This window comes from Schistocerca nitens, chromosome 5 (genome assembly GCF_023898315.1).
Source record: "Schistocerca nitens isolate TAMUIC-IGC-003100 chromosome 5, iqSchNite1.1, whole genome shotgun sequence".
Taxonomy (NCBI): Eukaryota; Metazoa; Arthropoda; class Insecta; order Orthoptera; family Acrididae; genus Schistocerca; species Schistocerca nitens.
Window position 1 is genome coordinate 221,027,635 of NC_064618.1, and position 27,706 is coordinate 221,055,340.

General features: G+C 40.2%; 1 protein-coding gene across 1 annotated transcript in view; it reads left to right on the forward strand.

Annotated features, from left to right (window-relative positions):
• LOC126259858 (tyrosine-protein kinase hopscotch) overlaps positions 1-27,706 on the forward strand; it is a 189,787-nt gene that overhangs the window by 24,416 nt on the left and 137,665 nt on the right. The window contains exons 6-7 of the mRNA XM_049956914.1: positions 9,745-9,872; positions 23,240-23,452. Of these exons, the coding sequence (XP_049812871.1) occupies positions 9,745-9,872; positions 23,240-23,452 (341 nt within the window). The remainder of the gene's footprint in view (positions 1-9,744; positions 9,873-23,239; positions 23,453-27,706) is intronic.

Sequence of the window (27,706 nt, forward strand, 5' to 3'; positions counted from 1 at the left end):
TTATTAGTAAAATACTGGTGAAGTGCAATCAGTCTACAAAGGAGACTGCTTACAAATCACTCTTGCGATCAGTTCTAGAATATTGCTTGAGTGTGTGGAAACCATACCAAATAGATTGACAGAGGATATTGAACATATGCAGAGAAGGGCTGCACAGATGGTCAGAGGTTTGTTTGATCTGGTGAACCGGACGTGAATGATGGCTCTGGGAATATAATACAACCCTCTATGTATCGCTCACATAGGAATCTTGAGAATAAGATTAGAATAATTACTGCATGCACAGACACATTCAGTCAGTCATTCTTTTCGCACTCCATATGTTAATGGAATGGGGAAAAACCCAAATTACTGATACAATGGGATGTACTCTCTGCCATGTGCCTCACAGTGGTTTGCAGAGTATAGGTTTAGATGTAGGTTCCAAGACTAAGTGTGAAAGTGATCATATTGATTTAGATTATTTAAGTTTTTATATTTATTATATCTACTTCCACATACATACAGACATGCATACTGTGAAAAACACTATGAAGTGACTGGCAGAAGGTACTTACTTTGCTGCCACTTGTTAGGGTTACTTCCCATTCCATAAGCTGTGACATGGTCGTGGGTGGAACAGTGACCCAAAAATGTAGAATGAATTTCTTTTATTTAATGTCTATGGTCACAAACATGTAGGTCCTCAGACTACAGGTTTCAGTCAACAGTGACCATCTTCAGATCCCCAGCAAAATATGGGAAAAATACAACTAGCAGATTATCTCCAGCTTAAAACAATGAAATATACCATGATGAAAAGTATTACTGACATACATATGAAAATTATGCACTTTAAATACGACGAGGTATATCTGTTTTATAAAATCATGTCCTAATATACTGGAACCTTAGTGGAATTGTCAAAAACTAAACACAAAATCAGTGCCAGTGTTGTCACACATATAAAAATAATAGTATATGCAAGAGTCATCTTGTCAACAGCAACACTGTTCAAAACAAGCCGTCGTACAGTAGCCATGAAATGCAAGCTTGCCACATGCCACTACATTCTTCAGTGATACCGTATTTACTCGAATCTAAGCTGCACTTTTTTTCCGGTTTTTGTAATCCAAAAAAACCACCTGCGGCTTAGAATCGAGTGCAAAGCAAGCGGAAGTTCTGAAAAATGTTGATAGGTGCCGCCACAACTAACTTCTGCCGTCGAATATATGTAGTGCTACACAATGTGGGCACAAAGATAAATACTGGCGCCAAAACCTCTGCATCAGTAAATAAATTTTAAAAAAAGGTAGAAGACGAGCTTTTTTTTTCTCCGCCCCGCGTTTCGACCACTGCATTTTCATACATTATCCAATGAAGTAAATACAAATTCCGTATTGTTCATCTTCGAATGTAGCAGAATTTCAATGTACTACGAAAATCCGACTGGCAAGACTGTTAGGGATGTTTGTCAATATGACCAACTCTACGTTCCGAGTTTTTTCCTACCTGTGAGAAGAGATGGTTGCTAATAGGAACCTGATGAAATATGAACCACATGCAGTATTCTCTTCACCATAAGAATAATACGAATATAAACATTTTGCCATGTATTCTTTCGTGTTTGCTGCTATCTCATTTAAATCCTGTCTGCGTAATAAACTACGAAACCAGAGTGAGACAACAGCAAACGCGGAAGAATATACGTATCGTGTCATGTTTATATTCGTATTATTCTTATGCCTAATAGTGATACAGTCAGAAATGAAGCACGGCAACTGACTAGATTTTAAATGTAAGATGACTAATTTCTGTGCAGAATTTGATGTACTAAAGAAGTGGCCGCAAAGATTTTCAAACGGAGGAAAATGTTCGCAAAACTCTCGTTCAGAACATGTTCTATCATACGCATGTTCTATCATACGCATTTGGTTCTTGTTGATCATTATCAAAGAAAGCAGCAGTGTAAGTAACAACAAATAGCAGTCTCTTGCCATTGTTTCGCTAATGAGACGATTCCTCTTTTTTTAAAAAGCGGCGGTAGCGCGCACAAAAGCAAGTCATGCCGCGAGCGGCGACAGGCTGTAAACACGCACTATCAAAATGCGACAAACAATGCATTACACAGTACAGTAATGCATTTTCAGCTTAGAGCGATGTAAACACCTATAACAAAGAAAACGGCACTTATCAGACCAAAGCAAAATAAGCAATCGATTCGAACCAGATGAAGCACGTGAAAAAGGAAGGGTACCCGTATAAATACGGACGGAGCGCCTGACGCATAGCAATGGCTACCTGGTAAAGCTTAACTGCTAAGCTTACGACTCGAACCAAACTACTGTAGCTGTATCGTCTTTCATTCGACCTAAATTGTGTCTCATATTACAGTGGACCAACTTTGTTTCGATTTGGAGGTGCGGCCTTAAACTTTTCTCTCCCCTTGAATTTCGAGTCTCAAATTTCAGGTGCGGCTTAGATTCGGGAAATTTTTTTTTTTCCTTTATTTCGAGTCTCATTTTTCAGGTGCGGCTTAGATTCGAGTGCGGCTTAGATTTGAGTAAATACGGTAATTGTACAATGTAAAATTAAAAGAGGGATACCATCAGTAAAGTCAATAGTGGGCTTATAAGTTATAAAAGTCATTGCTGTAATAAAGTTCAATGAATTCAAACATGACAAGAGTTAGATTGTTAAAAAGGAAAAAGTTAAGTGACAGTAATTCAGATCAAGTGGCAATATTTTGGATAATGACATAAAAAATAAACAACTTTCCAAGTACAAAGAATAATATAAAAATTACAAAACAAATAGCTAAAGAAGCCCAGTGAATGAAAATGAACTGCCACACATAATCAGCACCCTCTGTTGGCGATACCACTAAAATGCCGCAAAGGTGAGAGGTGGTTATAGGAATGTAACCGCCAGAGGACCCCTCGTACCTTGTGGCACACCATTCCATAAAGAGAATGATAAAACACTGTACCAGTGCATGAGCAAGATTATCTAGTTAATGAGGTATATTGTATAAATAGAGAAGGTACAAGAACACGCTAGAGTTATATGCATACTGTAAGAAAATTTAGTAAATATGCAAAGCACTATATACTAGGTGAAGCCATAAGCAAGATATATAGAGATGCTGAGTTGCAGATAGGCACAACAAAAAGACTCAAAAAATAATCTCTTGGCCAACAAGGCTTTTATCAAAAATAGACAACACACACACACACACACACACACACACACACACACACACACAAAGTGCAATTCACACCTACATGACCACAGTCTGTGGCAGCTGAAGCCACACTACGAGCAGCAGCAGCAGGGGGAGCAGCAGTGCATGAAGGGTAGGGTAGGAGGAGGCAGGGAGAGGGAGGGATAGCAGGGTAGGGGTGGAGGCGGAAAAGGAGAGGTTTCGACTACTTCTCATCGTGTTCTGAAATGAGAAATGTCCTGCCCACTATCCTTCCCACTCCTCCCACAATGGTATGTGTGTGTGTGTGTGTGTGTGTGTGTGTGTGTGTGTGTGTGTAGTCTGTTTTTGACAAAGACCTTGTTGGCCGAAAGCTTATTTTGTTAATCTTTTTGTTGTGCCTTTCTGCAATTGAGCATCTCCGCTATATGGGAGTAGCAACTATCCTTTTCATAATATTGATATATAGATCAGAGGCATTCAGTGACCAAAGTAACACATGATACTGAGATACGTGTCCGACCCTCCAGAAAGCCCAAAACAGATATACGTGTCCGGCCCTCCAGGACACCTGAAACAGAGTGACTAGCGCAGCTGGTGTACTTTGTCTCCCAGGTCCACCAAAGTGACCTGAAGGTGTCCAAAGCACTTCAATTGCAATATCCTTACTGTTATGTTTCTCAAAACTAGTGAAATTGGATAAACAAAATTATAGACTAGTAGGGTAACTATGAGAGATTGTCATACTAAAACTAGGTTAAATACAATGAAAAATATATAAACAATTAATAAGAGAAGTTAGGCATTTTGGCACCTAGCACACGAACATTCCGACCAGTCAGAAGAAGTAAGTCAGTATAATTGGCAGCCTCTCCCATGGTACTGGTACATACTGTACCATCTGTCACTTGTACCTCACTCCACTTTTGTACTATGCTACTTCACATGTATCAAGCTGCATCAGGGTGAGCTTCTAGCAAAATAAAATACTGGCGGCCCCAGACAGGAATATCACAATGGTCTTTACACAGTGTATACTTATTCGGGGAGTTCACTCCTATTGGAGCCATAGCTTAATTGAGAGAGTGGTGATCTGTAAACCAGAAGGTAGCAGGTCTTGTTTTCTAATAGATTCTGAGTATTTCTTTTTAATTTAATAGAAGTATTATATGCAGTAGTCATTGTTGTTTATTATAAGTCATGTATCTGCTGCAATTCTTGCTGTAAAGCCCAAACATTTGGAATGTTATTCCAATGGGCAGGAATCTTAATATAACTGTCAGTCCGTGTCAGAAAGTAAATGCAAATCACCCACTGGAAGTTTTTGTATTATGAAATTTCGTGTGAAATATGTACACCTATTTCTTGGTTTTATGGACAGCCTCGTGGTTGTATCTTGTTGGTAAACATCTTTTTCAGTGATAATAAGCAACTCTGAGAAAGACCTCCATTTCCATTCAAATGAAATTAAGAATGAATCTCGATGTTGAAGTACATTACTTCAGACTGATGGTAATCAATGCAATAATGGAATATTGATATTATGGATGTGCAAACTGACATTAAACAGAATAGTTTAACTATATTCAATGAAATGAAATGAAATGAAATGTCATGTGGCTAGGGCCACCCACCGTCAGGTAGACCATTTGCCTGGTGCAAGCCTTTGAGTTGACGCCACTTTGGCGACTTGCACATCGATGGGGATGAGATGATGATGATATGAAAACACAACACTCAGTCCCAAAGCGGAGAAAAATCCCCAGCCCATCCACGAATCGAACCGGGGCCCCTTCTTCTTCTTCTTCTTCTTCTTCTTCTTCTTCTTTTTTTCATTCTAAAATTTTTGCTTTCCAGCCATCCAGCTCTAAAATGATATCAGTTTCTAATTTTGAGAAAGTAGACCTCCTTTTCTTGTTCTCCACAATGCAGTAACAATACTCACATTATAACAACAAACTGAAAAGCTTGCATAAGTACCATAGACAGTGATTGTCATTATCTTTGCTTGTATAATGGGCACTTTCCTTTGTAGTGCAAGGAGTGAACTGTGGTCAGATTCCCAGTTAGCTGAAAATGTTTTGCTAATTGTGTTTAACATAGGTGCAGTGCAGAGGCAACTTAATCATGATTAAGCTTCAACCGTGATCATGGGACCCTCAATTATCTTACTTTGTAATCAACATTGGTGCATTTGGCCTTGAGTACACATGGTGATCTCTTTGGTGCCATTTGCAGAGACAGGAAGTACACAGTCTGACAATGTCTCCTATCTGACGTCTCTCTGAAACTTCTTTGGAGGTAATGGACCTCGATGTCGGACTGGGTCAATCATCTCACCCCAAAACTGAGCCTCCATCCATAGTGGGCTCCACTCCCCAGCAAAAAGTCAGGATGAAAGTGCTACGTCCGTGATAGATGGCTCCCATCCTCCAGTGGAAAATTAATGGGTTCAAGACACGTGTGGAGGAACTTAAACTGCTAGCACAGGAATGACCCTGTGCCAGTGTTTACAAGAAATATGTTGTGAAGGTACTGATGCCCCTGTGCTAGAGGGCTACATGCTATACCGAAAGGAAGACCTCACTGGGGATGGAGCCAAGGGAGGAGTTGTTGTGTTTGTCAATAATGCTCTCCCCCAAGGCTACTGACCTGCAAGCAGTTGCTGTCAAAATTCATGGGTGTCGGACGATCACTGTTTGCTCTCTGTATCTACCTCTGCAAGATGCAGTAGAATCTGAGGCTCTCATAGATTTTGTGGAACAACTCCTGTGACAATATCTCCTACTGAGAGACCTCAATGCCCATCATGTCTTGTGGGGCTCGACCTCTACTTGCCGTCGGGGATGGGTTTTGTACAGTCTCATGATGTCTCATGAGCTGTGCATCCTCAACACAGGTACTCACACCCATTTCTGTACTGCTGTTGTCATTCTTAGTTGTCAACCTCCCTTTCTGCTCTCCAGCTCTCGCACACTCTGTTCAGTGGGAGGTCACTGACGACTTTCATTCCAGTGTCCACTTCCCACAGTGCATTCATGTATTGGATGGAGCATTACCTTCTGTTCAAAGTATGATATAATTTTCCTGCTGTTTATGCCAATTTAGCTTGATGTTTCACTATGAATTTCAACAAAAAAGCCACCAAAATGGATGGTCAGCAGGGCTAACTGGATGCTGTTCAGACAGCTGGCTGTGTTTGAACATCATGGCATTGTCCAGGAATAGGTGGACCACCTCACACAAGTAAACGATCATGCTGCTGAATTATCCATTCCCAAGTCCTCATGTCATCTTAGGCGGTGACCTGTATCTTGGTGGACAGATGAGTGATACTCAGCAAATCTGAGACGGTTTTTGGCTCTTCGACAATTTAAATGCTGCCCTACATCAGACAGCCTATTAGCCTTCCGAGTCGCAAGAGCCAGGGCTTGACATGGAGTTTAGGAGAGCAAGAATAGGTCGCAGCAAGTGTTCCTGGACTCTTATCAACCGTTCCACTTGTTCTACAAAAGTGTGGGAAGCCACCCATAGGAATTCCAATAAACACTGTTGTTTACCAATAGCAGCAGTGCTGAAAGAGGGGTGTCTCCAGACAACATCTGGCACTCAGGCACTGGCAGAGCACTTTGCAAAAATTGGTGCCAATGGAAGCCGGGATCTGGCATTTTGTCGCTACAGTGTGACTGTAGAGATTATCAACTTGACCTTCAAATCCAATTGTTCTGCGTCCTACAACTGCCTTTTCTCCAAGTGGGAGCTATAATCAACACTGCCAGACTTGTGACACCTGGTCACAACCAAATCTGGTACTGCATGCTTTGACATTTGCCAGCGGCGTCAGAGGAAATACTCCTCAAATGTTTTAATCTTATATGGTAGACAGGTAACTTCCCCGCCTCATGGAGGGAGATAATTCTGATGCCTCTCCTCAAACCAGGAAAGGGCTGCATATATCTCATTAGTTACAGGAGTATCGCCTTAACAAGCTGTGTAGGAAAGACCCTGGAGTGAATGATTAACCATCATCTGATCTTTTTGTTAGAGACCAAGCAACTCCTTAGGCCGCTCGCAGTTTCTGATCTAGAGATTTTGGTGCACTGTCTACAACTTGACTCCACTAGGAGCGGCTATTCTGCAGCCTTTCATACACAAACATCACTGTATTTGCGTCTTCTTTGATATCAATAAGGCGTATTACACTGCTTGGAGGCACAGTATCCCCCGCAACTGCATCAGTGGGGCTGTCGTGGCCACCTCCCCATCTTCTTATGGTCTTTCCTGTCTCAATGGTTTTTTAGGACTTGAGTTGGTGACCCATTGTCAGACCATTTTGAGCAGGAGAGTCGCATCCCTCAGGTTTTAAGTGTTACACTCTTTGCCATAGCCATCAACAGTATCTCTATGGTAAGGAGTCCTGTGCAGTGCTCCTTATTTGTGGATGATTTTGCTGTTTTCTGTTCCTCTTCCAGTGTTTCAAAAGTGAGCTATCAGATGCAACATACATTGTGGAGGTTAGAGGAGTAGGCTGCAAAAACACCTCATATGAGGGACACCATCCCACATTTTAGAGTCTCAGTGATATTTCTGTGCCTCATTTTTGACTCCAAATTGTTGTAGTTGCCACACCTGAGAAACCTGAAAGCCAGATCTTTCAAGGCACTGAACGTCATAATGTGTCTTAGCCACAGGTCTTGGGGAGCAGACAGGGCGCATCTGCTCCACTTTTATAGGGCTTTTGTGCATTCATGGCTGGACTGTAGATGCATGGTGTATGGTTGGATGAGGCCTTCTTATTTGAAGATCATTGATGCTGTCCACGATCAGGGGTTTGGCTGGCCAGAGGTGCTTATAGGATTAGTCCCATACCCAGTCTCTGTGATGAGGCCAGTAAACCACCACCCACCATCTAGCGAGAGCTCCTCATGGTGCGTCAAGCATGTTAAGTTCCTCACGGCTCTGACTTCACCTGCGTACCATACTGTTGCTCATCTGCCTCTGATACTCCTTTTCTCCAACTGTTCAAGAACCACAAGGCTGTTTGGGGTCTGCATGCAGCATGTGGACCAAGTATGACCCCAAATCCAGGGTTTTAACAGTCTGTTGCCCTGGTTACTGTTGAGGTGCAGAGTAATTTTATATATGGTGCAGTATAGGAGAGATTGCACTCCTGCTTCTGTTTTGCATATGATATCTTCTGACATTTTATCTGAGCACCACAAATATGTACCTGTATTTACAGATAGGTCTAAACAGGGGCCTCAGTTTGTTACTCTGTTGTTTTTCCAGATCGTGTCCTCAACATCCAATTGCCTCAAGACTTTGCTGTCTTCAAGGCAAAAATATATGCTATCCTTTGGGTACTGGAGCAGATGAGATGTTCTTCCAGTGCTAAGTTTCTTGTCTGTTCTGATTCTCTTAGTGCCCTTCACTCTTTGAAATGTTTGCACCCAGCAGATAAATTAGTCCAGAATATCCAGGATGCCCTCCTAAACTACAACAACTGGGGAAGGTGGTGTCTTTTTGCTGGGTACTAGGGTGTATGGGTATAGCAGGGAATGAAAGGGTGGATGCAGCAGTCAAGGAGGTGTATCGTGTGATCCTCAGCTATTTCAGTGTGGCATCCCCCAGCATGCCATAACTTGTCACTGCATCTGTTTCAGTGGAAGACAGCACTTAGGATCTGTTGGCTGGGGGGGGGGGGGGGGGGGGGTGGATGTAATACCCTGACTTCTGTTTGTTCCCTGCCTTACTTGTACAGAGCTCCAAGACCTACCACTGGAACACTACTCAGTCAAGGTGGTGAGGAGTAATGGATCTTGTATTTTGTGCAGAGAACACCCATTGGAGAGAATGATAATTGATGTACGGTAGATCAGTGTGTGTGGTACATGTTTCTTAAAAGCCCTCCAAACGCAAAAGCAGCTGCCCATCACTTGACAGAATTCAGAGTGACTTCCATCTGCTTAGGAACAGCAGTTAATTTATCCCATGATTGAGAACGGCTTTCACAGTAAGGCTGTATTCTGACTAATACCATATTTAAGTGATCAGTAAATCATTAACTTTAAATTAGCATTGCTAATATTATTTTAATTTCAAAATATATGTAACACCACAAATATAACAGATTACATTGAAGATCTGTAGGTGCTACAATAACTAAGCATGTGGTTTGTTTAACTGATGAGAGAAAAACCTGGAATAAAATTAATGAATTTACCAAAAATAACTTGTGTCTTGAACTGTAGTCCTGCTGATATAACAATGTTAAAACATTGCTAATGTAATTTGATGTCACCAATTAACACTACTTTTGAAAGAGAAAACTAAATGGAACACAGTATGCAGTTATATTATGCAAAAAAACACAATAGGCTTTGGGTTTTTGAAAATAGGTTTAAAAACTTGACAAGTCACAAAAAATTTTTGAACTATATCAAAATGTGTGTGTGTGTGTGTGTGTGTGTGTGTGTGTGTGTGTTTGTGTTTGTGTGTCTGTGCGCTAGTGACTATCATATGGATTTGCATTCTTGAAGATAACATACATTGTTGTTCTTTAGATCAGAAGAAAGAAGGCAGGAGTGGAATCTGTATTGTATATAGAACTATATGGAAAGTATCGAAAGGAAAGAAGATTGAAGTTGCAATGAAGATTCTGAAGCAGGAATCACGTGACAAGTATATAAAGGTAACTGGAATCTTTACTAAACGTTTGGTTTGATCTTTGGTGCTGCTCAAAGCAGCTTATACTTTAGGCTAATTATTTTCTATAGTTAGACATGGAATTGGGTCTCAAACAGTAATCCCACTGATCATATTATTAATGTCACAGGCTGTGTATTGGTCAATCATAAGGGGAACATTGGACATGAATAAAGTTATGTGACACAGAACTCTCTTTGTAATGAGAATCCCATCTTCCAAAATTAAAACACCATAATCCATGCTTCTATTTCCATTCAGAGGTCATTTGATAAATGCACATATCAATTTCAGAATCCATATACCCAAACATTAAAAGTAGTCAATAAAAAATAATATGCTTTCAATGTGTGATAGAGCTAGGCCATACATCAGGACCTGGCCTGGCACACATGAGGCCCTGAGCTACTGCAGCCCATTCTTCCTTCCTGGGCTGCATTTTCTTCACCGTGCCCGTCCCTCCCAAACCTTGCTCCTTCCCTGCTGCCCCCTGCTTCTGCTCTCATGGTGTTTTTATTTATGTCAACCTGGCTATCCACTTGTTTTCCTGTATTCCTTGTGAATTTGTTTCTCTTGCCTGTTCTATCATCCTTTTTGGCATTTTTGGTCCCCCCTTGGGGTCTGACCTCCACTTCGAAATGTTCTGTCTTTAGTGTTAGCCATTTGGGTAAGAACTCACTCCTAGCATCTACGACATGGATTCCTCTCCCCTCTCCCCCCCTCCCCCCTCCCTCCTCCTTCCCTGCCACAGCCCACCTCTGTCCTGCTAGGTCATCAGCATGTGTAGCCAGTCCATGTGGTAGAGCTGTTATGTACCCATCTGGCTGAGCCCCCTGTGATAATGATACCTGAGCTGTTGCCACCCCATTTATACCAAGGAGAGGTTACTTGTCATCCTGGAGCATCGGAACTGCCGCATGTTAGATGACATTTTGTTGTGTACATAGTTCCGCGTAGTCAGCGCGTACACAACTTTCCCAATAGAGCGCGCCCCGCTAAGCACAACAGTGCAGGCGCAGCACTTGTCCATCTCTGCACTACGAGATGGCGCTGTCTTAGAGACGGACCAAATTACCGAGCGAGGTGGCGCAGTGGTTAGCACACTGGACTTGCATTCGGGAGGACGACGGTTCAATCCCGTCTCCAGCCATCCTGATTTAGGTTTTCCGTGATTTCCCTAAATTGTTTCAGGCATATGCCGGGATGGTTCCTTTGAAAGGGCACGGCCGATTTCCTTCCCAATCCTTCCCTAACCCGAGCTTGCGTTCCGTGTCTAATGACCTCGTTGTCGACGGGATGTTAAAAACTAACCACCACGGACCAAATTCTGCTTCCGCCGATCCGCGTATTAATATGTAACACAGCCAATGAGATTGCTGCTAATGTAGAGCCTTTTCTCCTCATGGATCACACTCGCGCAGTGATGCCTGAACGCTCGACGTATTGTGGCGAGTGTGCAGACCTCCGATTAGTCAGTCTACATTAGTCTGCATTAGTCTGCAATTGTCTGTACCAGTCTATAGTCAAGTTTCAGTCTGTACCTAATAAGATTATCATATTCCTGTACATAGCTATGAAGAGAAATGTATAGACACTTTGTCAAGTATCAGAGATATGTGAGAATAAGGTTAACGTACCAAGACCAAAGGAACTTCAGATTGTCAGTTGTAAACAGCATCCCAAATCAAGTTATGCAATATCTATGATTTTTATTATCTTAATAAATATGTGTGAAAATTAATCAAGTTCTGTTTAAAGTTGGTCACCGTCAATCTGCTACTCTAAGCGTGCAAGTGGCATTTCTATCATCTGACCTAATGGCAGAAGATAAGCATGCCACGATAAGACCACGAGACATATTGCTGACCCTCGCCTACTTCGTTAGAGCGACTCTAAGCGTGCAAGTGGCATTTCTATCATCTGACCTAACGGCAGAAGATAAGCATGCCACGATAAGACCACGAGACATATTGCTGACCCTCGCCTACTTCGTTAGAGCGACAAGTCAAATAATCTGATGGTGTGTGTACCGAAGGTCTTACAGTACACACACCACACCTTTGCTGTGGATGGGTGGCATCCGTGGTGAGAGCCCCTGGTCAGAGTGGGTGGTTTCATGGCAGGTGCTTGGTGCATAAAGCATATCAAAATTTGGCTGTTCTCAAATGGCTGTTTCTTCAGTGGTAGTGGATCATTAAATGCTGCTTCATATGATCCTGTTGCCTTCCCTTCATTAGTTACACCCTGGGGGGAGAGCCAGGCTTGCTGTCTTGGGATGGGATGAAATACTTTCCATGCTACCTGCTCTGTACCAGGACGGACAGGACACTTTCACTGTCACAAAGCCCGTGTGTGTGTGTTTTTTTTTTTAAAAAAAGGAGAGAGTATGGAGAACAAGTTTGATGAAGTGGAGTGTCTTACTAAGATGTTGCTGGGTTCCCCATTGATCAAAGCTTCTTCTGCCATCCAGTCCGCAGCCCTTTGTTCTTGTGATACAAGTGTGTATTGCCCCTCACCAGTCTCTGAATATGGTCCAGAGAATGACTTTTCACAGGGAACTCATCCTGTACACTGATGAGGAGCTCCGGGCTAATCTGGAGTGATGCAGTGTTCATGTGTTTGACATCTGCAGAACGATCGTAAAGACAATCACACCAATACTGGCCCCTTTATTCTGGCTGTTGAGGGGGATACCCTCGCAGAGAAGGTCAGGGTTATGCGTTACCAATGTGGCATGAAGCCGTACATCCCTCTACCTAAGAGGTACTTTTGGTGCTTGCATTTTGGGCATATGTCTTCCTGCTGTATGGCAGACCCTCTATGTGTTGACTGTGGCCACTCACTCGAGGAGGGAAGAGACTGTGTTCCACCACCTGTGTATGTCAACTCTTCACGCTCACTATATTGCCCAGTTTACAAAAAAGAAAGGAAGATCCAAGATTGCAAGAACCTGAATTGTCTCTCTCATGCTGAGGCTCACCAAAAACGTGACCGACTCTACCCCATGTCGATTTCTTGTATTTTTGCCTCTGTTACATCCTTTCACCCTCCCACCTCTTCCTTACCCCACCCCTGTCTCCCTCTCATCGCCCCCTCCCCTGCTGTTCCCATACCCTTCCCCAGCTAAAAAAGTACTTCCCTTCTTCGGTGCCTGCCGGTGATGGATGGGGCAAGCTTCATAGCTTTCTGGGCTGCCAGTGAGAATCGACTGTCCAGAGTCTTGTCCTACAGGGTGCTCTGTGTACTGAGCCATCAGTCCTTGCAGAACACCTAGCAACACACTTTGCAACAGCATTAGCATCCTCCTCTTATCGTGCTATCTGTCTCCAGCAGAACTGCCGAGCTGAACAAACCCCCTCTGTTTCAACCCCCACCATTTTGAATCCTGTCATGAACCTTCCCATTGCAATGGTGAGACAGCATAGTTATCCCTGTCCTTAAGCCTGGGCTTAAGAGTTTTCTCTCTCCAAAATGCGGGTTATGCATTTTTGCCATTGACCCACAGTACGCCCTGATGCAGAACTTTATTTAGGGAAGCAGTGCCTAGATATTGTAGCACGGTCATTTCTTGGACCTTATTTTTGATAAAAGGCTGTCATGGCTGCCCCATATTCACCATCTGAAGACTACCTGCATGCAGAAGCTTAATGCTCTCAACGTCCTGACTCGCACATCTTGGGGAGCAGACCGTGCTGCTCTTCTCCACCTTTACCATGCTCTGGTTTTATCCAGACTGGCTTGTGATTGTCAGGTTTATGGCTCAGTGGTTACTTCCACTCTGAAACTACTTGACCCTGTTCATCTTTTTGCGGTGTGTCTGGTATCAGTGCCTTTTGCACTACTCATGCCAACAGTGTCCTCGCAGAAGTGGTGCTTCCCCTTCTACAAATATGATGGAGTCAAATCCTGGTTTCTTACACAACTGCCACTTAACAATTCCCCGACCATCCCGTATACCCTGTCCTCTTTGTAAACAAGGGATGTCTCCCTCCTGATACCCACTCTCAGGTGGGACTATGTAATATCTCCCCTCCTTCCTTCTTTCATCTATTTTCCCCATTAAATAATGCCCAGTTCAAGTAATTAATAAGCAAAGTCTTTTATGAAGATTTGAGAGGAATGAAGATTACAATAAACTTTCAAGTTTACTTAGCGTGTCATGTTGAGATGGCTCCAGTTCTTCTTGTCAAGGGGTCTGATTCTTGAAGCTGAAAATCTAACATTGGGTCCTCACAGTTGGTTTGAACTAAATAAATTGGAAGATTGTTGTCGAAGGATTCTTTTTATGTAAATATATTTTCCACTGATTTTCTCACATTTTAGTATATTGTACAGTATTTTGATTTTTCACATTAACAAAGCTGAAATTATATTGTTTGCACCTATTTCACAAAAATACCTCTGATCACATCAGAGGTAAGCTTACAACTACTACATTCTGCGGAAATAACTATATTCCAAAGGGCTTACAATTTTTCTTAACAAATGAATTTCTACTAGTTTTTGTTACATTATTGATTTCGATTATTATTTCATAAATGAATCAAGAAATAAACATAGTAAACAGTACAAGATTGTGTAATTAATAACAGAAATTTCAAGTGTGCAAATAATTCATAATTTCAAATGTTTCAAAAGAAAAAAAGAAGTTTGAACTGTACATTAATAACTGGTACGTACCGATTATAACATCAAAACTAAAATATTTTATAAAGTAACTCCTTTTCATAAATTTTAGCTTGAAATATAGCATACTTTGTATAAAATCATATGAAAGTTTTCAGAAATGCAACTGAGGTAATATTAACCGGTCCAAAATTTGAAAAATAATACTGGCATCGACAACTACTGTTGAGGAAAAGTAATGCTGTTACAACTGCTGGTTGGAATTCTCACTTCCCTCCATTGTGATCTCCAGCTCCACTCACTGGAAAGTACCCCATGTATTTCCTCCCACACATAACCCTTCCCCCTCCCCCCCCCCCCCCCCCCCGTCCTTTATGGTGCCTCAACCACAGATTAAGACCAACCTATTCCAGGGTACTAAAGTCTCTGTTGCCCCTATGATATTCTGGCATCTTGTACATTCCTTCCTTGAAGAGTTCCAGGGTGCTACCATCTTCTACACTGGAGGTTCTAAAATGCTAGTTAAGGTGGGATACGCTTTTACGTCTTCTACTGGCATGGAGCAGCATTTACTGCCAGGATCATTTAGTGTGTTCACAGCAGAGCTGCTAGCCATTAACAGGATTCTCCTTTTTTTTTTCCCCGGGTCTCTCTCCACAGTGTTTTAATATGTATCAACTCAATGAGTAGCTTGCAGGCTATAGACCAATATTCTCATCACCCTTTGGTTTCTGATGTACATGACCTGCTCCCTACCCTTGTCCATGCTGCCTGCTCCGTTGTCTTCCTCTGGGTACCAAGTCATGTATGCATCCCAGGGAATGAACTAGCTGACCATTTGGCTAGGGAGGCAGATACTTACCCCCCCATTGCCTTTTTTTATGCCAGATGCAGGTATCTCTCTTTGCCCAAAAGTGAAATGACATCTGGTGCACTAATACTCTCAGTAATAAACTCTGCACAATTAAGGACACTACTGCAGTTTGGTGCTCTCCCTTCTGCTCCTTTGTCTTCCACATTCCTTGGCTTCAATGTTAGCAGACAATTTGTGGATGGTTCAACTGGTCCTCAGTTTCCACATGAAAGTGGTTTTTATTTTCAGTTATAAGGTTTTGCTTTACTCCTAGAACAGAGGCAGGATGGTTTTGGTTAAGGCCTCTCTGTGTTTTCTAGGTGTGGGACCCATGACCATTCTACCGTGCAAAGACTGCTTTTTTATCTCTCTCTTTTTCCAGTTTTTAGATTTGGCCTACCCTTTTATGCCTTTTACTCTGTGTGTTTTAACTTCCTCGCTTTATAGTTTGACCCCTTTGACTGGATTCCCAACTTCTAGCAGACCCTCTATCTTATGCAAGTAACTTTTGAATTGCAGGACTGATGACCTCGCCATTCAGTCCCATAACGCCCCTCAATCCATCAGACAGTACAGCAGGACAGAGTTGATCCAGTTATGTTCATTGAGGTGTTCCCATTATTTTCATTACCATTTTTATGAACGAGTTGCAGAGATTAAACATTTGATGTGTACACAGCCTTGGAGGCACCTTTTGTATCAGTGGAAACACAAATTGACTTTCTTTTACAATATACAAATGTTTGAAAATTACTATAGTCTCTTATTAAATAAGTAAGAAAAGATAACTGGATATATATGTGTACTGGATATTATGATATGCATTTTATTAACAGTATTGTTATAGATCTACACAATGGTCTAGCAACAGTAACATGAAAGACAGATGTGACAACAAAGGCTTCTAGATAGGACAATTCATAGCTTAAGTAGAGGGAATATTTGAGCTTTGAAATAAAGTACAATTCATGCTTTAGTATTCAACTATATTCCCCTTTATAGTGGACTTATTTAGTAAACGATACAATCAATAAGTTGATATCAGAGGGGAAAGGGGCAACATGATTCCTTACTTTTTTTATATTATTTTATATATAATTGATAAATGCTGTGACAAGAAATGTCTTCATAACAGGTCATAAGGACACTGGAAGTACAAAGCATCACATGGGTCACATGTTCAATCAAACTACTGCTTCAATTATAAATGAAAGTCATCAGGAAATGATCTCTTCATAGGCAAAAGATTCTGGATCTAGTGATTTCCCTAAATCATTCCAGGCAAACGCTGGGATGGTTCCTTTTAAAGGGCATGGATAATTTCCTTTCCCATCCTTATCATCATTGTCAACCATCATTCTGAGCTTGTGCTCTGTCTCTAATGACCTTGATGTTGACCCTAATTTTCCTTCTTCCTTCATTCAGACTTAAAGGAGGGACTGCTGAGGGGGAGTTAACCATGAGAAAATAATGGAATAACCAAGAAAGGGATAAGTTTGAATGTGAAACGAAAGCTAGAAAATCTGAAATGGAGAATGCAAACTCTGTCTCAACGTAAGGGGTATCAGTGAAGTGAATGGAAAGAAGGTAATGATTTGTGGTCAGATGAATATAGGGTAATATCAGCAGAAACAGGAAATAATATAACGGGAGTAGTAGACATTATAAATAGGAAGGTAGGGCAGAGATTGAGTTACTGTGGACAGTTCAGCAATACAGTTGTTCTCGTTAGAATCAAGAAACCAACAAGAGTTTGGTATGAATTCTCACTGTGCTGCAGTGTGTACACTGATTTGAAACTTTCTGGAAGATAAAATCTGTATGCTAGACCAGGACTCGGACCTGGGATCTTAGCCTTTCGTGGACAAGTGTTCTACTGAATGAGCTGTCCAAGCATGACTCACAGGCCACCCTCAAAGCTTTGCTTTCACCAATACCTCATCTCCTACCTTCCAAACTTAACAGCAATCCTTCTGGTATACCTGGCATAACTAGCACTCCTGGAAAAAAGGAGTGCTAGCCCCCCCAAAAGGTGAGTAGGAGTACTACAAAGTTAGCAAGATAGATGAGGTTCTGCTGGGTGTAAAGCTGTGAGCACAGGTCGTGAGTTTTGTTTGGATATCTCCATGAAGGGCAAAGGTCCCATATTCAAGTCCCAGGAGAATAAAGACTCGGTAGTAGGAACAAGAGAAGAGAAAGACCGAGTTCTGCAATAAATTTCAGTTTATTAATGGCTAGTAGGCCATTCAAAAATTACAAGAGCGGGAGGTATGCTTGGAAATGACCTGGAGACCTGGGAAGATTTTAGCCAGATTAAATCACGATTAAGACAGGTATTCTGAAATAAGATATTAGATGGTAAGGCATACACAGGAGTAGATATAGAATTGAGTCTTAGTTTAGTAATGATGAAGATAGACTGAAGTTTAAGAGAATCACTTGGAAGAATTGATATGCAAAGAATGCATTGAAGTTCTCTGAGGCTGTAGATACTACAATGATAAGTACCACAGTAGGCAGTTCAGTTGAAGAGCAATAGACACTTCTGAAAAGGGCAATCACTGTAACTGGACACACACACACACACACACACACACACACACACACACACGCACATGCAGGTACAAGGTAAATGTGAAGAAACATTGGGTGATAGAAGAAATTCCTCAACTGATTGATGAAAGAGAAAAGTGTAGAAGTGGTCTGGGAAATTCAGTATAAGTCACTTAGAAATGAAATAAATAGCAAATGCAGGGAAGCCAAGGCAAAATGGCTACAGGATAAAATGTGAAGAAATTGAAAAAGGGAAGATCATTGGAAGGGCGTGACTCAGCATATAGAAATTCAAAACAGAGTTCAGTTAAATTAAAGCAAGACTGTCAGCAAAAGAGTGCAATGGGAAATTTGCTGTTAACCTAGGAGAGAGAGCGGGTAGGTAGAAAGAGAACTATGAAGGGCTCTGTGAGGAGAAGGAGTCTAATAATGAGCTAGAAGAAGAAATGGGAATAACTGTTGACGACATATGGTATCCAGTATTAGAGTCAGAGTTAAGCTGAGCTTTGAAAGATATTTATATATTTATTTAGATTTTTTTGTGTGGAGTCATCAATATGATGGCTTTTGCAAATGTCAAGTACAGTTGCAAACATATGAGAGTTGGAACTTTAATAGTGGCAGCTTTTTATGTACAGCTCATACAAAATAGATGCATGTTTCGAAGTTCTACAAACCTTCAGAGTAGTCACCAGCATTGTGTATAACCCATTGCCAGCGATGTGGAAGTTGTAGGATACTCTTAGCAGTGCCAGTTGTGTTGACAGTTCAAGCGGTGCGGTCTATTGCATGACGAATTTGTAGCAGATCTGAAGCGAAGGTCGTGAAGTTTTTCCTTCAGTTTAGAAATCAAGTTGAACTTATGAGGGCTTAAGTCAGGGGAGTGCAGTAGGTGGTATAGCACTGTATGTGCTGGAGCATTGTGTCCTGCAAAATGATGGTCAGGTCCTGCAGAAAGTGTCATCACTTCTGTCTCTAAGCTGGTCATAGGTTGTGTTCCAACAATCAACTTACTTCAGTTTTCTGTGAGACAAAAAAGTAATTAATTTATAAAGATACCAAGAGTATATGGTGAAGTACTTGTGTTGTCTGATCACGGCAAGAGTCTTTATAGCCTATTCCATGTATAATCCTTAACCCTCTTTTTTGTAGCAATGGTACTCTGTTAAGGTGAATGTCTGCAGCACAACCCCATATTTCTATATAGTAGCTAAGTTGGGGATAGAGTGTCCCATAATACACAGCTTTAAGCATATGGGTGAGCACCATTTGGACAGCTGGCTAAGAAGATACAGCTCAGTGCTGACTTTTTTATATACAGCTTTAATGTGGCTAATCCACCGGAGATTTGAGTCCAGATGAACCCTTGAAATTTGCACTTGTTTGCTTCCTCTGCCACTATGCTTCATACCTCATTTATGCGTGAATGATGTGAGCTGCTAGTTGTAAATATTAGCATCTGGGATTTATTTATGTTGATCTTTAATCCTTGTGCATGAAAATATGAACTTAATTCTAGTATCCCATTACTGAAAATTTCTGTTCCTCACAATCTTTACCATGAAATAAAACTGAGGTGTTATCAGCATAATTTACAATGTGCAAGTTAATGGGGTGTACAACGTCATTAATATATTCTAAAAAGAAGAAATGTCCAAGAATTGAGCCTTGAGGGACTCTCTGTGTCACTGTTTCACTTTTGAATTTAAAAGTTAAGATCTTATTGTCAATTTGATGTGTAAGTTTGGTATACTGTTTCCGATTCACCAGATAGGTGGGTAGAAGTTTCATTGATGCATCACTGATATTGTATACCCACATATTTTTTAAGAGAAGCTCATGGTTTACGGAGTCAAAAGCTTTTCTCAGGTCAAGGAATATTCCAACTGTGTGCATACTCCATTCTATATTGTTATATACACCATGGAAGAAACTGGTAACAACAGTGGCTGTGCTTAGGTGTTTCCTAAACCCATGCTGCAATTTGGTAAGCATTTTGTGTCTTGAAAAAATTGTGAATTTTGATGGGACAACTGTTTCAAATATTTTACTGAAGGTAGGGATGAGTGATATTGGTCTATAATTCGAAACTTCTTCTTTACTTCCCTTCTTATGGATTAGCTGAATTACATTTATTTTTAAGGCAATTGAGTATATGTTTTCATTAATACTACAGTTGATATGATTGGTAAGGGGCCTAGTTATTTCATTGGCACTTTTCTTTAACACCACACTTGAGATACCATCCCATCCAGATGAATGCTTGTTCTTTAGGTTTTGTATTGTGTTAAATATTTCCTGTTGATTTGCCTCCATAAATTCGAGCTCTATACCATCCATGACATCATTTGGTGAGCCAGCCTGTAGATCTATAATAGGGGCTGGATGGTCAGAAGGAGTGATAAAATGCTTATTGAATAAATTACATACTTCATTTGGATCTTTCAGTAGATGGCTGTCGTGTCTAATGCTAACTGGTTCACTCTGCCCCTTGCTGGTGGCTTTACAATGTTTATTGATTAGTCTCCTGGATGCCTTACCTATGTTGTCTGAACGCTCTATTGCCTCATTGTTTATCTGCTTTCTCAAGTGTAAAAGGTCTGTCGTAAAAGTTTTTTTTGGTTTGATTGTACTTTTCCTTGTATATATGTAGCTTTGTTCATATATATTCTGCCTTGGCCTAATCAGCCTAGGCGTAAGTTTCAGCCTAGTATTACTTTCAAGATGAGAGTTGGTTCATACCCTGGTCATTTCTTTGAGAGGGCAGCAGCAGTCGAAATGCTTCAGCACTGTCCTATAAAATTTTTCCCATTTCTTTTCAGACTCTTTAGTTTGGTAAATAGTGTCCCATTTCTCCTCTGCTAACTTAGTTTTGAAGGCGCTGATGTTGGTGCTATTCAGGATCCACTTCTTCTCAGTTATCTTCGTTGCTGTTGGTACAGGAAACCTTAAATATTCTAACACCTGGCAATAGTGATCTGAGTAATGAAAATCAACACTTTAAAATTTAACACTGTCTTTTACATTTTTGTTCACTATTACGTAATCTATCTTACCGGAGCTTGGCTCTGTTACTCTAGTGTCAGAGTTCAGTATATTTGTGAGATTATATGAGTTTAATATATCTGTTATTTTCAAATAGGTTATACTAAAGGAGTTTGCATCAATATTTAAGTCTCCAGCTATGCTACGGTCAGTGTGTGGTACATACCAATAACTTTATGTTTAGCTAACCTGCTTGAATGAGTGTTTATGTGGACCACAACACCAGCCATTTCAAATGTTCCTTCTTTGCAGTATTGTTCAACAAATGCAATTTTCTTAAATGGAAGATGTTCATTTACAAATATTGCCATCCTACCCCCTTTGCGTTTTTGCCTGCAGTAACTATGTGCTAACACATAACCATCTAATTTTTAATACTCAATTTCATTGTCTTTTAGTCCATGTTCTGTAATTACTAACGGGTGTGGTGAATTCTCATCCACAAATACTTGCAGCAAATTGAGTTTATTCCTAAGATACTGCACATTTAGATGCATTATCCTAAAGGGCACTGATATTTTACAACACTTTGTGACATGGTATTCTGAATCAGTCAAATTATTACACAAGTCTTTAACACTGCACTGTAGTGACAATTTACTCACTGCTAAGTCGGTTTCTTTGGTATGTGAACAGGGTTCTTTACAACCCAAGGAGTTTAGTTCAGTAAAATTGTGTTGCATGAAATTGAGCCTAAAAAATCTTGTTGATTATAATCTAAGATGATTGGGTCCATGGTTTTATGCAGCTCCTTACAAAGTTCCATTATCTGGTTCACTAACTTGAGCTTTCCATTTCTGTTTAAGTGAAGTCCGTGCCTGGTATGTTCTTCACATTTCAGTTTGCTTATGTCTAGCAAATGCACATGATTTAGTTTTTTACATAATTTCCACAGTTCTAAATTATATAAGGCAGAAGAGATGGATAACATTCCTTTCCAATTTCTGAAATCGTTGGAAAAAGTGGCAGCCAAGCAATTATTCAGGTTAGTGTGCAGAAACCATGAGTGTGGAGTCATACTGTGAGCCATTCAGAAAAATATGAAAGAATGAAAAAGAAAAATGAGGATGTCTTAGGTGATAGGCAGTTTGGACTGCAGAAAGTTAAGGCACCAGAGGCAGTTATGATGTGATTGATATTTTAAGCATGAATGATGTTTTAAGCAATACTTAAGAAACAAGAAATTTTCACAGCATTTGTCAACCGGGAAAAGTGTTTGACAGTGTAAAAAGGTGAAACATGTTCAGAGTCATGAGAAAAGTAAGAGTAAGCTATAGGGAGAGATAAGCAATATACAGTATGTACAAGAACCAAGAGGGAACAATGAGAGTGGATGGTCAAGAGTGTGTACTCACTTTAAAAAGGGTGTAAGATAGGAATGTAGTCTTTTGTCCCTACTGCTCAGTCTATACATCAAAGAAGCAGTGATGAAAATAAAAGGAGGGTTAATGAGTGGGATAAAAATTCAGAGTGAAACAATACCAATGACATGATTCACTGATGAAAGTGAAGAAGAGTTACAAAAGGTGTTGAATGAAATGAACAGTCTAGTAAGTACATAATATGGATTGAGAGTAAACTGAAGAAAGACAAAAAAATGACAATTAACAGAAATGAGTTGAGTGATAAACATAATTTCAAAATTAAGGACCATGAAGTAGGTGAAGTTAAAGAATTCTGCTACTTTGGAAACAAAACAACACATCACAGCCAAAGCAAGGAGGACATCAACAGCAGATTATCACAGGCATAAAGACTGCCCCTGGCCAAGAGAAGTCTAGTAGCGTCAAATATCAACCTTAATTTGAGCAGCAAATTCCTATGAATGTACTTTTTGAGTGCAGTAGGGTAGTGGACTACAGGAAAATTGAAAAAGAAGAGGACTGAAATGTTTGGGATGTGGTGCTATAGAAGTATGTTGAAAATTAGGTGGACCGATAAGATGGGGAATGAGGATGTACTACACAGAATCCGTGAGTTAATGAACATATGGAAAACACTTACAAGAAGTAGCGGCAGTATGATAGGACATGTGTTGAAATATTATTGAATAGCATCCATAGCAATAGAGGGAGCTGTAGAGGATAAAATTGTAGACGAAGACAGAGATTGGAATACATCCAGCAAATAATTGAAGACTTAAGGTACAAGTGACACTCTAAGCTGAAGAGGTTGGCACAAGAGAGGAAGCAGTTACATTTCTGTATAGATGTACTTTGACATATACAAAATGTGTTGTGGCATAATGTAACAGTTTGTGTTGTCTTTTTCTTCAGTCATTCATGGAACTCGCTGGGCAGTGGGCATTCCTCCATTCAAATGCAATTGTCAGACTATATGGTGTTACAATGAGCAGCCCACTTGCCATGGTGATGGAGTACCTGCCTGCTGGACCATTGGATGCCTACTTGAGAGAACATAAGGCAGATATGAAACAAGTTGACTTAGTGGAAGCTGGTTCCTATCTTGCCACTGCCTTGTGGTATCTGGTGAGTGATACACACACTTAAGATAAGTGCTCAGTAATATCCGTTAAGCCTTTATCTTCCCTTTTTCCTTATTTCATGTTAAAGACTATAATCGTTTTCTGTGTTTTGATCTGTAATCATTTGACACACATCATATTTCAAAAATTTTATTCACTTTATTTTGTGTTGTAGCACAGTTTTCAAACGTATGCATAATGAATTACTCAGTTAAGAAATATGTTTTAAGGTTCAACAGGATGCAGCAAATTTTCTATATTGTTTTGGCATCAGTACCAGCGTGTTAAACCCCCCCCCCCCCTCCACCTCTCACGCTCCCCCATCCCTCCCTCGCTCTCTTTTACGTGTGTGCATAAACAATGTCAAGCAAGTGATAATTCCAAAGGCCATTTTTCTCTTTTATTGCTGAAGTTGATAAAAAAAGTCTTCTACTCAGAAGCAGTGAATAGAACACACAAGAACAACTTAAGCATTTTGTGTCTACAGAAACAGATTGAAGCAGATTGACACAAAAATATACAACATAAATGAATTGATGAATTGATCAGCATATAGTGCTACATTGGTTGTGTAGAAGCATGGCCACTTCAGCAGTCCTATGAGATATTCCAGTGATATCACATAAACATATCATCCAAGTTAGTATTATGTCAAAGAGTGTCCATGTGTGTCAAGCCCTTGAAGAGCAAGTTCTATTGTTTCAGGTTCCAACTCTTAGAGCAGTGAACTTAGCATTGGTGATACCATGGTAAGGCAGTGGTCAGTCTATACTGTATCCTTTATAGGAAGTAGGTCTGAGGAGTGTGGTCCATGTGATGCACCACCCATAGTTCCATTAATTACCAATTATGTGCACGGCACTGCATTTCCCTACAAAACTGTGAGAATTCCGTAGGTCCTCCTGGGTCACTATTGATCTCAAGAAACTTAGAACCTCTCATACTTGAAATGGGCAATAAAGGCCTAAAACATACACACTTGTGCTTCTGGAATGCTGGAGGAAAGTTGTATTCTGGAGCCATTGTGTCACCGAGAATGTTTGGTATGACATTGTAGGATTACACCCTTTCTGCTGTACCCTCTCAAGTCAGTTGTTTTGTAGTAGGTGGTGGTGTATTCAGTGCTGACTGGAGTGGCGTTTGATGTGACCACTTAAGTTGCAATTGATTCCAGCGGTGCCAACAAGTGTCCTACCTGAGGCCCCCACATGCATTAGGCCACCACGTGCGGCTTCAAACTTGTTCGACTGCTAACCTAGGCACCAGTTGAAACTCTTAGTTCAGACTTTTACACCGAAATAGAACAGTAGAATGTATTGTGGGCAGAGTGTTGCCAGTCATAGGAGTAAGAACAGAAGTTTTTGCATTTGCCACCTGTACAGGATTCTTCCAGACTTTTATTGATGATTGACACACTCCTATTAGTGCTCAACAATAGAGTGAGAGCTGTATCTATTGTAAATTATGTACTAATTTTAAACATTTGGTTTTTTGTGCAAGAACTAAATGCTTTGCCTCCCTTTTGTTTGAGGATGGAGCATGGCGGATGTGATAATATGTGAGATTTCATGTTCCTTACAGAAGTTTGCAAATTGATGAGGGATAAATTTGATCAGTGGCTGCCCCTGTGTAAGAGCACAAGAGTATGTGAACACCATGACTTTTGACACCTTGTGAAGTTATTGACTATTTTTCTCTGAAAGCTATTAAACCTAAGATAGATACAATAATCTGAAATATAAGGCTGTGCTATGTTCCTACTTTCTAGACTCTACGAAACTTGGCATCAGGGCTGCAAGATCATCTTCAGTTGTGCATGATTTAAGGACCTTTTGTTTATGCTCAACTGACATGACATAATTGCCTTATGGGTCTAATATATATGGATTTGATGAACAATGTGCACAGTTCAAGGCATACTCAGCTAGCTCCTACCACTTAATTACAAGTTTGCGACAGTGCCACTAGGTGGTAGCACACTGGAGCAGACTTTTATCCCCATTAGCTTGGCATAAATCCTGCTAGACAGTAGCACACTCCTCAGAATAGCAATTCACTCAGTATATAGTATAATTAGATGAGATGTCAGATAGAAAAACTTATCTTGTGCATTTCTGAACGAATAATGTATATTACGCTTTGCATTTTATCATAGAGAATCCATTTGTATTCCTAACAGGAGAGTGCACCAGTTTAGTAGGTGTTTTTTTTTACCTGGAGACAAGGGACAGTTTTGGTAGACATTACTAGTTGGATTTAATCATCTCCACAAATGGCAGTTCATGTTTCAATTTGGTTGTTAACTGTGTGGGCATCAGCTTTCATGTGCAGTGTCAACATGAACTTTGTTGAATCTATTTTAAGTGCTAATAGAAAGGTAAATTACCAGGAAAATTTAGCCGAAAAGGAACTAAGGTCTCCCAGACTAGAACCATTGATCAAAAGAGTGACAAAATCAAGTAAGCGTGACTTCAAATGAAAATTTAACAAAGAAGTGTACAGTAGGCATAAGTGGTTGAATTGATGCAACATACGAGTGCCTGATTTTCAGCCTGGAAATTAATTCGTGGACTGATTCAGGTGTTAAGGATCATGTACATTTGTCCAAAAAAGTAAAAAAGCATTAAATGTCCACTTAAACAAAAATGTGACACAGAGAGTACCAAAAGATTACACATTATTTTGTTTGTGCCATAAACTGTACTGAATTATGTACAACACAACAAAATTCCACAAAATCATTTCTTTCTTTCATCAGATGAGTTATGCGCACTATTATTATTAGTAGTATTAGTATCTGCAGTGGCTGCAGGTGTATACCCATTTGTTCATAATCATAACAGTTATATAGCAGTTGCTATTTTACATCAGATTTAGCTGAACCTAAAACTTTGTGAACACCCAAAATGTATTGTGGTCTATTATCTGGGACAGTTGCCTGTAGTACCCATTCTGTGGTAAAAATTTTATGTGGTGCTTTCAGGATTGCTTCAGCAGTAGCATTTGCTATTATATGGATGGCATTTAGGACATTGTATAATGCATCAGCAGAAACTCAGACCACCAAATGGTTTGGCATAGTCTATGTAGAGGTGTTCTAATTTTTGTTTTAGTGCTGGCCATGGAATAAAACCTGACTGTAGAGCAAATCTGTCAAAACATGATAATTTTTCACTGTTGTTGGATAACCATATCCAGCATACCTGTCGCCAGGCGATACTGTTTTTTCTGTGTCACCAGCCACATCAGTGTTCCTTGTGCAAAGGGATTTGAACCTGTGGTCATAGTAGTGGCCGGGGAACTGCTGTGTGATACTGGTTCACTTACGTGCTTTTCATTAGGACACTTGTACTATCAGCAGTTTGTGCCATTGAGCAAAAAAATTGCATGGTGAGGGATCATTTAAATTCATTTTGGATATACAGAATCACTTATGTCAGCAGTAAGTGCTACTAATGGCATGTGATCTCTAATTAATAAATGTAGAACTTAATTAATTATGTAAATGATAACTAATTAGGAAGTAGTTTACTGGACTCTGATTTCGTGTCTTTGATGCATAATTGATTGGTTAAATGCCGCCAGGGTTTCTATTGTGTATGACAAGACTTTTATGTATTTGCATTTATCTTCTGTGAGAATTAATAATTTCCCAATTTCAAATATTGCTAGGCTTGGGGCAGACTGAAGCTTTCTCTTAAGCATAAAAAATGCTGTCACACTCCTTAGAAATTTTTGTGGCATAGATTTACACCAGAGCAATTGATTGGGTGCACAGTTTCAGCTACATTTGTAATTACCTGAATTTTTCCGAGAAATGCCTTTAGTTTCATCAGGCTGTTTCGTTTCAATAATGAGTCTGTAGTTTCTGAATGGTGCTGTTTTCTATATGTTCCTTTGTTCTTGAAATAAACTGCATTTGTCTAAATTAAATTTTAGGCCTATTTCATGCAGTCCGGATCAGAAAATCAAGAGTTTAGTCGAGCTACACTGCTGATCCATGTCTTTGACAATAATGTCACACATGTAGTTTGTACATTAGTACATTTTTGGTTAGCTGCTCCAGAAGTATTTGAAAAATAACATTTACATTTGCGAACCTCTGCAGGTTGAAGGGTGTATTAATAACAATGATGTGTTGAGCTTCTTGTTTAACAAATTTGTCAATAAGCATCTGTGAATTAAACATTTATAAAAAGTTTCATGTATGCTGGTCTCAAAAGAAATTCATTTAGGTGTGGAATGGGGTATGTATTTG